The sequence below is a fragment of the Echeneis naucrates genome, chromosome 18 (assembly GCF_900963305.1).
Source record: "Echeneis naucrates chromosome 18, fEcheNa1.1, whole genome shotgun sequence".
Classification (NCBI taxonomy): Eukaryota; Metazoa; Chordata; class Actinopteri; order Carangiformes; family Echeneidae; genus Echeneis; species Echeneis naucrates.
The window spans coordinates 13,798,497-13,808,353 of NC_042528.1; the positions used below are offsets into that span (position 1 = coordinate 13,798,497).

The following is a 9,857-nucleotide window of genomic DNA, read 5'->3' on the forward strand; positions in this document are numbered from 1 at the left end:
GGCCAAAGTGTAGCAGGGAGAGTCTGCTTGGGCTTCACTTTCAGGTCAAGTCTGACGCTCATGTTCATCTTTATGAAAAACATCGTAATAGGGCCACTGGTCATAAGGGTTTGAGAAAATGTATTGTTGAACTTCCAAATTTGAAAGCAAAAAATAAAAGTCATAGTATGAGCATATAAGCAGTAAATAAATGTGTGAAAGAAGAAATATGTGCATGTTTTATTTCTCCTGACAGTCCAATAACTATTCTGTGAAGTCACAGCTTTATTTCAAATCATTGTGCCTTCACTGTTTCATAACTTTTACACATAAACTCACTTTTTATTCAAAATAACTTTTTCAAAAATATTATTTTTCTTTAAATATTAAGGCTTTTCCTTCAAATGACCTTTTCCCCAAATTTCTTATTTTAATCAGGTTTTCAAAATATATATATTTTTTCACATTTGAACTTCCATAAAACTACAACTTCGTTTAAATTTTGATCTTTTTTGCAAAAGTATCACAAATGCTTTAGCTTTATTGTTTTATATATTGCGACTGTCCTCAAAACTTCAACACCACTTAATTTTCAAATTTGCAGTTTTTAAATAGTCTTTTCTCCGAATGACTTCTTCCAAATTACTTTTTATGTTGTAAAATCCTTTCCCCCCAAATAAATGTTTTTAATATTGCAACTGTTTTCTTAGATTACAACTTCATTCTCTCGACAATATGACTTTATTGTGGCCCTCGTACAACCCCCTGCAGACAAATGTGTCCAGTATCTTCAATGATTACTGAGGAAATGTGGATGGAACCAGAATCCCTGAGTTACATTTTCCAGGTGAAGAAGTAACATTTCATGGCAGACTTTTCCTCTCAAAGACCTCTGTTAATCTTCAGCTCTTTTTGTTGCATAAAGTCTGTACAGTGACTGAAAAGATGAAGCAGTACCAAAGCTCGGGTAAATGCATCAAAGTGATGGGAGAAGTCATAAGAAGCTACTCTCCAGCCATTAAAGAATGAAACGTTAAATCTTCAATGAAGTAGAAAAACTGACATAATAAAGATGTTTTGTAAAAACCAGGGTGCATAAAAGTGCTTGTATAAAAGAAAATATAATTCAGATTTTTTTTATATAAATATTTACACATTGTTTTTGTGCAGCTTTTAGCTAAGATGAGTTTTGAATGGTGAAAAGGAAACAGGCAGATGTAGCAACAATGCAAAATGACAGAGATAACATATCTCATTATAATCGATGAGAGGGAGGAGGCATCCTTCTCCACTGTAAACAAGGAATTAAATACACGAGAAAGATCTGAACTCACTGACTACACGCTGGCATTCATTGTCTTCAGCAATTACATCAAACAGTCTCATTCTATTAGCTGTACAGAAAAAAGCTGGGGTTCAATACATTTTAGGGAAAAGTGCCTTTTTGTCTTTAGATACATTATAATAAAACTAATTCAGTTCAGCCCTACTGAAGATTCTGTTTCTACCTTCCTGAGAGTATAAGACTCTGGCCCCAACACAAGACCCGGACCCCATACTGGACCTGAAAGATATTAGAGACCGGAAATGTAGTTACATATATTTAGGTGTACCATTAAAAACTAAGAAGTCCAGGCACTCATTAGGTGTTGAAGGAACAACACTTTTCATATCTAAGGCCCCATTTCTGCGTTAGTCCCTGGTTTGACAAAAAAGTGTATTCAGAAAAGTGTTTGCTGAAACTTACACAGCTGGCTAACTGTGTTACTGTGTTACCTGTCAGCAGAGAATGGAAGTCGCAGGTTTAGAGTCCATGCTGCTAAAATTTAATGAAAGCTTTTGTTGTTTTATATGCAAACTAAGGACTTAAACTTCAAAATCACAAAGCAGTCCAGCTAACATTGTTTTGATGTCAGCTCTCTGCAGCCCGCCAAGCTAGATGATTTAATGTTACCACTTTATTCAAGATGCATAATTGTTCCATCAACTTATTTGACACAACAGCACCAGAGCCTTTTTTGTGGAGCATCTTATCCTCCAGCAGAAGGTTATCTACAAGCTAAACGTGTAACACATTATATTTTAGCATCCTCTAAAGTCAAAACTGTCAAGACTGTTTCTTTTAGGTCAATTTGCATGTCAAAGTTCAAAGTTCCACATAATGCTGAAACTAAGAATCAGTCAGCTTCTGGTAAAAAAAACAAAAAAAACAAAAAAAACAAAAAAAAAAAAAAAAACAACCAATAAACTGAATACATAAATGATTGTGAAAGTTTTGTGGTCAACTCATAAATGAATTCCTCAGATGACACTGATGCCACACAAATTAGGCTTTGGTTTCAAATGAGTGACTGGACTTTCATTTTTTTTAGGCCATGCCATTTTTAGGTTGTTATTTCACCGCCTGCTATTTTTATCCAGAGCAGTGCTCAGATTTAGATCTAAAGGGTCATTCCAATTACAGTTTCTTAACCGGGGTTTGACTTTCATGACTGTCCATTTTGACAACTGGTAACATTTTATTTATCACCGGATTGTAGAAACTTGGGACAGTAGCAGGAATAGGAGAGTAAGACTGTGTTTATTTCAAATTTCCCTTAAAAAGAGAAAGTGTAGGGGTCTCTGTTGTCTTGGGCCATGTGAGGAGCAAATGAATGGAGCGCTGTCTAAGTGCCAATTTGGGCTGGACTGGGATCTAAATCCGTGTGTCCGTGGTCCTGGGTGGAGAAGCAGTCATCGGAGTGGATGAAGTGCAACGCTGTCTGGTTGTAGCTCAGCAAAGCCTGCTGCTTCTCCTCCGGGCTGTAGTCTAGGGAGTGGGGGTGCACCTGCTGGATGTGCCTTTTGATGGTGCTGACCTTCAGTGTAGCCAGGGTGGCTCCACACACAATGCAGATCAGCCCGTGCCTCCTGCAGTCGTAGTCCATCAGGTACTCCAGTCGCCAGCGCACCTGGTAATTCCTCCTCTGGTCCTTCCCAGGATAATGGCCATGACGAGAGTGTGTGGATATGGCAGCACTGTCCTTTGCTTTCCACTTTGACCTGCTCAGACCCTCCTTCTTCAGCATTTTACTGGCTGATCTGTCATCAAGGGAGGTATCATCATTCTTCTCTCCTGTGGTCGCTTCAGTCAGGCTGATTTCTGATGAAACATGAAGTTCAATTAAATCATGTTATTTCACTACTGACAAACAAAAGTGCACTCCTGAGCAAGACTATCCCCGCAAGCACAGACCTACTCCCTTTATTTCAAAATAAAATCTAATTGAGTTGTCAGATATGAACACAGACTAAAAAACGAAAATGTGCTGTAATGGCTCAAAAATTCAGCACTGTCAGATATATGAGTCTTACCTATCTGCTCTGACTCTGGGTCTTAACACAAATATTCTTATGAATCACTCATTTATTTTAGTCACTTCAACTATACCTGTTTTTGTTGTACTGCTGTTAAGCGACTGACAACATCCCTTCCTGAAAATGATTTATATTAAATATCTTACAATGCTAACAATGCTAACTCAAGACCATGTACCAAGTTTGGTCTGGATAGATCCAGCTGTTGCTGAAATATAAGCACTGACTTCCTGTTTGATATGATTGGACAAAATTTGTCTGTTCTGTAAAAACACTGAATTGGGTTTGATCTACATAATCCAACGATATGATTTCTTAAAATCTGCCTCATAAATAGCATGCATCATGGGAATGTGTTCGATCAGTGGGTTTCAATAGACACAATGGCTGATGAAGATTAAGGGAGATAATAACTGCTTGGTCCCCAATAATTTGGCCCTCACTCCACAGTACCGCTAACACATGTTGATTCCCAGTACATATATGTGTATGTGTGTGTGTGTTTATATATATATATATAGGGTTAGGGGTTAGGGTTAGGGGTTATATATATATATATATTAGGATGCCATATATACATAATACACACACACACACGTATATATATAGAATTCAAGTAGATTCAAGAAGATCAGAAAACAGGGAAACAGACTTTAGGTCTGTAGCTACCACGACCTCACCGTCTTGACTTTGCATTTCTCCAGTAAAATAATCTTTGGTCCAGGCAGCAGCCATGGCTTCTCGTTCCTGCCGGCTCAGTGTTGTAGTGTCAGGGTGACACTCCTGGATGTGGCGGCGGAAGCTGCTGACCTTGGTTTCATGCAGGACCTGAGAGCACACCATACAAAACGTATCCTGGCCCTGAGGTCCATAGGCCACCAGGTAGTCAAGGCGAAGCCGCCATGGGTCACCCCCATGCAGCTGTCTCTTGCTTGCCTGGCGGAGGGGCTGGGGTCCCTGCTGTGGAACTCCAACTCCGCCATCCTCACCAATAAGACGAGTGTCCTGAGTTAAAGTGTCATCAGCTTCTGGGTACAAGTCTGTGTTGATCTGTATGGCCTCCACATCCTGAGCAAATAGTTCCACTGCCCCTTCTTTGGTGCTGGGCTCTGATTTGATTGAGTTTTCTGACTCCTCTGTTGTGGGGCAGAGAAATTCATTGCATTTATTAGATTATAAGAGCACCTCTGTAACAACCGCACTTCCCATGAGGCTTTGCCACAATGCCTGCATCACAGGCTGATGGAAACAAAATAATGGTCATGTTGGATAATGAAGGACAATGATGACAGACTGAGGCCCTCATTGAATTAGCAGCAAGTGTGTGTCTGGGGGCCAGAGTTAACACACCAGGGCATCCAAAGCAATGACTAACCATGTTACCAGGGCAACAATGACCCAGATAAGCAGCAATAAAAAAGGTTGCTGGGTCCCAGGCAGATGGACGTCAATACATTTTAAAGATCAGACTGATAAAATGAACTGATTAAACTTTACAGTCGTCACAGTTATGCAATGCTGTAGTTTACATAGATAGTTTTCCAGCAGTTAATCAAACCAGTCTTCATGGGTTATTTTAGAGAACAACCTAATCTTTTTCTTTCTACCTCTGCACAGTTTGTGTTGTGTTGTCTGCTCTCACCATGAGTCTGAGCCCAGGCCTGCAGGATGCAGTGCTTCTCCTCCGAGCTGTACACCAATGAGTTGGGGTGGGTGTCCAGCACGTGGCTCTTGATGTGATCCAAGTGAAGCGAGGGCAATTCTCCTCCACACACCATGCATAGCAGCCGGCCAGCCTCTGCCTCATACTCCATCAGGAACTCCTGGCGAAACCATGCATGCAGTGAATCGTTCAAGTAGCGCTCCAGGGTCTGAGCTGATGGGCCAGGGAGATCCTGTTTCTGATCCTCCTCCTCATTCTGAGGCTGCGGAGCCTCAACCTCCCCAGATTGGGGGGGCAAGCTGAGAGGCTGTTGTGGCTGCTCCTGGGGTGTCACAGGGTCCAGGGGATCTGCTGAGAATCAAGAAAGAGGAGATAACTTTTGCATACGACAGGAGGGTTACTATAATATTTTTTCTGGCTCCAGTTTTTCTTAGGCTAGGATAATCCATTTCCAAATGTGGCTAATGCTAATAATTAGTCAGGGCTTAACTGAGTCTTCTTTGCTTGTGTTACATTGCTAATTGCTTCTACTTTAGTTAATTACTGCACAAGAGGAACGCAACAAGATGTAGAGACAGGAGAAAACAAGGGGCCTGCAGGAAGCCAGTACAAAACCTATGAGAACATGCACAACATAAAGACAAAGGAAAACATTCTATAAAACAACTTTAATTTCCAATGGTTGTTGTTGGAAATATCTGAGCTATAGCAAACACCACTCCAGGTTCAGGAGTGACTGTTATCTGATACTTGAACACTTTCTCCTGTTACTTTACTAACAAGTTGTGGGCATAAGATGAGAAGATCACGTGTTTGTGGTGACTCGAGAGCTGCAGTCAGGACATCAAGGTAGCTTAGACTAGACTAGAGCCAGGGAGAAACGAGTAGCTTAGCTGTTTCACTTCATAATGATCACATGTACTACAGACAACTGAGCACCAAACTATAAGAAACTGCATTAAGCTCATTTATATTTTAGTTCATTTTCCTCCTATTGACCAATATACTTAACATAAGGTAGGAAATTAGCCATAGCTCCTCAATGATTTGTCCAGTCATCTTGAATCTGGGGACATATATGAAGTCCATGTTGGGTGTGAGTTTACTGAAGCATTTTCAGGCTGACCCATAGGGGTGCCACAAATAAAATTGCCTAAACCTAAATCTGGGCACAACTTTTAGCCCAGATCCTGAAGTGACAGGCATGGCCAACCCCATATTTACTCAGAACACAAGATGCAATTGAATAATCCTGGTTGAATTCAGTCAAGACTCGTTCTCAGCATACACACAGTTTGTGCAAATCTGAAGAATGTAGACAAACATTGAATGTGCAGTTAATTAAACTTCATGTTTTGTGATGGTGAAACAAGAAACATTGAAACAAATTTTCTGCTGTTGAGCAACTTCAGCTATACCTTACTTTTGTTTTGCATTAGTCTGAGGTTTAATATCCAGTAAAGAGTCTGTCCAAGCAATGAAACCTAACACAAGTTTCATGCTGAAATGTTAAAAACTGTCCTCTTAGCGTTATTTGCCTTATATGTGAAAAATATTCATACATAAAAATTTAAGTGCTTTGATAACTTACGATTAACCCGTTTTTCTCTGTACAATTTTTAAACAATCACACACACTGCCTGGAACAGTCCTTCCCTCCCCTGCACAAAATCAGTAAATCATTACATCATCACCTCCTCACACACCAGCCTACAATGCAAACTCATACTGCCACCAAGTGAGGCAGTATGACTATAACACTTCTATTCAGTCTAGTTGAAGTACAGTCCTACCAGCATGTTGGCTTGAATCCAGCTGCCCCTCTTCCTCCTGACATGAAGGTCCAGTAGTAGAGGTAGAGCTGTATGACCTATGACCTCCACCCATGCTTAGGTGATTCTCCCAGCCTGACCGGATCACTTCCTTGTCAGCAGTGCTCCACAGCAATGAGTCTGGGTGCTTCTGCCTGATGTGTCTCTTTATGGTGCTAAGCTTCAGCGTGGCCAGCGAGCTCCCACACACCATGCAAATCATTCCGTGCCGCTGGGGATCAAAGTCCATCAGGTACTCGCTGCGCCAATATTCATGGTAGTAGCGACGGTGATCACGACCCGGGATTCGGCTAAGGCCAGGACGTGAGGCTCTCTGGACCCTGGGTTTTCGTCCAGAGGGCCCGGGGATCGGGGAAAGGAGGAGCGGGTGGTCAGGGCCCTCTGTGATGCTCCAGTAAGTGGTACCTGGAGAGGTAACAGGTGTAACCATGCCAGTTCCTGATTCCTCCTCCTCACCATGGCCATTGGCAAGACCGTCCTCATCTGACAGTACAGGACAGAACACAGATGGGTCTTGTCTGGTAGAAATGTCCAACTACAAATCTTAAAAATACATGTAAATATCTCATTAGGCTGGATGACTGACCGATCCTATTTTTCTTTCTCAGAGACTAATTTTGATGTATTCAAAAGGATAACAAACATTTTCTTAATTCACTGTCTTATATGGATCTGACCTATGACTTAATGCCTTAATAAGGTCAGGACTGATGCAGAAAACAGTCAGCCAATCACAGCCAATGCCAGCAGAGGGCTGGCTGTTTTCTGGGTGTTACTAATCAAAATATGGCAGATTACAGGTAGGCAGTTTGCTGTGTGCATTTCGCTGTGGGTGGAGTGCTTAGATACTTCCACAGTGTTAATGAACCTAGACCAAATCTGTAATCAAAAAAGCCAGAGACATCTACCTTTAGACCACATCTGACATTATGGCCACGCTTTTATGAGGATATAGGAGTATTACACAATAATGGAAGACACCTCCATTGGAAAGATGGTTTGTAATACATTGGACAATATCAGGGTATAACAGACAAACTGGAATATACTGGCCAACGATAAAAAATAACTGCACTGTATGAGCACATGTGCATTGCTGTACTGAACAAGCGTGTTGTGTATATAATTTATGTGACTATGTGTAAGCGTTCTCACACAGGATTAACACTGGTCTGTGTTGGTTTAAACTGCCAGCTCACATACAGCAGGATGATGGTAACGTTTTACATGTTTGGAGGGGGGTTTGCCGAAATGTCTACGGGTGTGTTCACCTGGCAGGTGAATGGTGTTTTTGTTGTTGTGAGGCTACTTGTGGCGCCTCTAGGTGGCAGCGATGTGTCGGTCCGCCTGCCTGCCTCTTCGTGCTGTTGAGCCTTTGTTTATAGGAGCCACAGAGACGGAGGGGCCATGCTGCTCCATGGCATTGTCCCTGACTAGGAGTCACTGGCGGCTTGACAATGGCCGTGGCTCTGACAGCCACGCAGATCCACGTTGTGTTGGGAAACACCAAGAATAATAAGACTAGTTTTGATTTCATTACCTCCCAGGTCACTCTCTTCTGGCGTCGCTTCCTCCTCTCCGCTTATTATTAATGAGAGCAGCTCAGCCTGCTCCCCGGGCTCGTTCTCTTCCATCACTGCTGCTCTGATGGTGGCTGCTCCTTCCTCCTTCACTGGAACGCAGCGCCGAAGCGGGTCATGTAACACACACACAACATGTCACAACAGCAGCACGCTCACACCGCTTGGCCCCGGTCGACACGCATCTGCCAGCCGCGCTCGCTCACGATGTCCCCCCACGCGCCCCGCACGGGAGCCAAGTTAACTTTTCATAGAATCACACAATGATGAATTCCGGCGCGACCAGAGGCCGCTCCTCGTCCCGCTCTGTGGAGAAGCGCCTCGGCGCAGGCCTCCAGTGGTGTATTTTAAGGCTCTTGCTTGTCTTCAGGGTGGGGAGCCGGACTAGGGGCCCCTGGGGCTCCTTAAGGGGCTCCTGGGTAAATTTAAAGAGACAGTAGCAGCGTCGACAATGCACACCCACGGGGGGAGGGGGCGAGGGTGGGGGTGGGTGGCGCAGCAGTGGGTGCTAACAGATAAACCGCTAACGCTGATGCTCTTCGCACAAAATCAGGCGGTGATGAAGGTGGCTTGTCACGGCAAAGCAGCTGGTAAGGCATGGGGCGGGCCCACTAACCGTCAGGGCCCCTCGGTCCCAGCTCCTAATGTCCTGTACTGAGAAACACATTTCCATAAGGCTGCAGCTAACATTTACATCCATTATTGATTGAGTTGCCTAATTCACATTGGATAGATCGATTAGCTATCTGTTGACATCTTACTGCAGGTTTTGTGTGAAAAAAGCCAAAATATGTAAATCCTCAGTTTACCATCAGATAGGGAAGGAAAACAGAGAAACATGATATGACATAGACGTCCTTCAATCTAAAATTATGTAGCCAAGTAAGCCACCTATAGTGTATTATACAATACAAGGACGTGGACTATATGCATCCACTGGATATGTGAACATTAGAATATAAGGCTGAATTTGTACATGTATATATCTTTAATAATATATAAGGCTGTAACCATATCCCGGTTAAAGATATACAGGCCTATTCAATGTATCTGGCAATTTAATTAATTTTATTTAATAAAAATCTTTATGCTTGTATGTATTTTTCTCATGAACTCTGTCACTCCTTCATTTTAAATATGCTTTTTCTTCTTTTATTGGGAAAGTGAGTTCTGACTTTTTGACCACTTTACGTGATATTAATATGTTGACAGTCTTTGGAATCCATATGTATTTAAAGACCATATGTCTGAAAATACACCCCTACATGCATTAACATTTATATTAGCACATGCAAGACATCTAAGTCACCACATTGATTTTTTTTACCTCTTAATAGGTCCCATATATCATTTTCCATTTGTGTTTTATTTTAGGCTGTAGATATGGAAATCCAACATATGTACATGTATCAATCACATTTGTGCTTGTATATTAGCAGGTGATTT

At 42.1% G+C, this 9,857-nt stretch overlaps 1 protein-coding gene across 4 annotated transcripts; it reads right to left on the reverse strand.

The window, feature by feature from the left end:
- Positions 1-2,234: 2,234 nt before the first annotated feature.
- On the reverse strand, positions 2,235-8,782 carry zfta (zinc finger translocation associated). 4 transcript variants are annotated; one of them, XM_029526644.1, is made up of 5 exons: positions 8,372-8,782; positions 6,793-7,236; positions 4,979-5,350; positions 4,017-4,472; positions 2,235-3,121 (listed from the first exon to the last, which is right to left on the reverse strand). In XM_029526644.1, the coding sequence occupies exons 1-5, from the start codon at positions 8,463-8,465 to the stop codon at positions 2,646-2,648; spliced, it is 1,842 nt and encodes a 613-aa protein (XP_029382504.1). In that variant the 5' UTR covers positions 8,466-8,782; the 3' UTR covers positions 2,235-2,645. The 4 variants fall into 4 exon arrangements, with proteins under 4 accessions (XP_029382504.1, XP_029382503.1, XP_029382506.1 ...); XM_029526643.1 differs by having other exon boundaries at positions 6,793-7,314; XM_029526646.1 differs by having other exon boundaries at positions 6,793-7,374.
- Between the last annotated feature and the right edge of the window lie 1,075 nt (positions 8,783-9,857).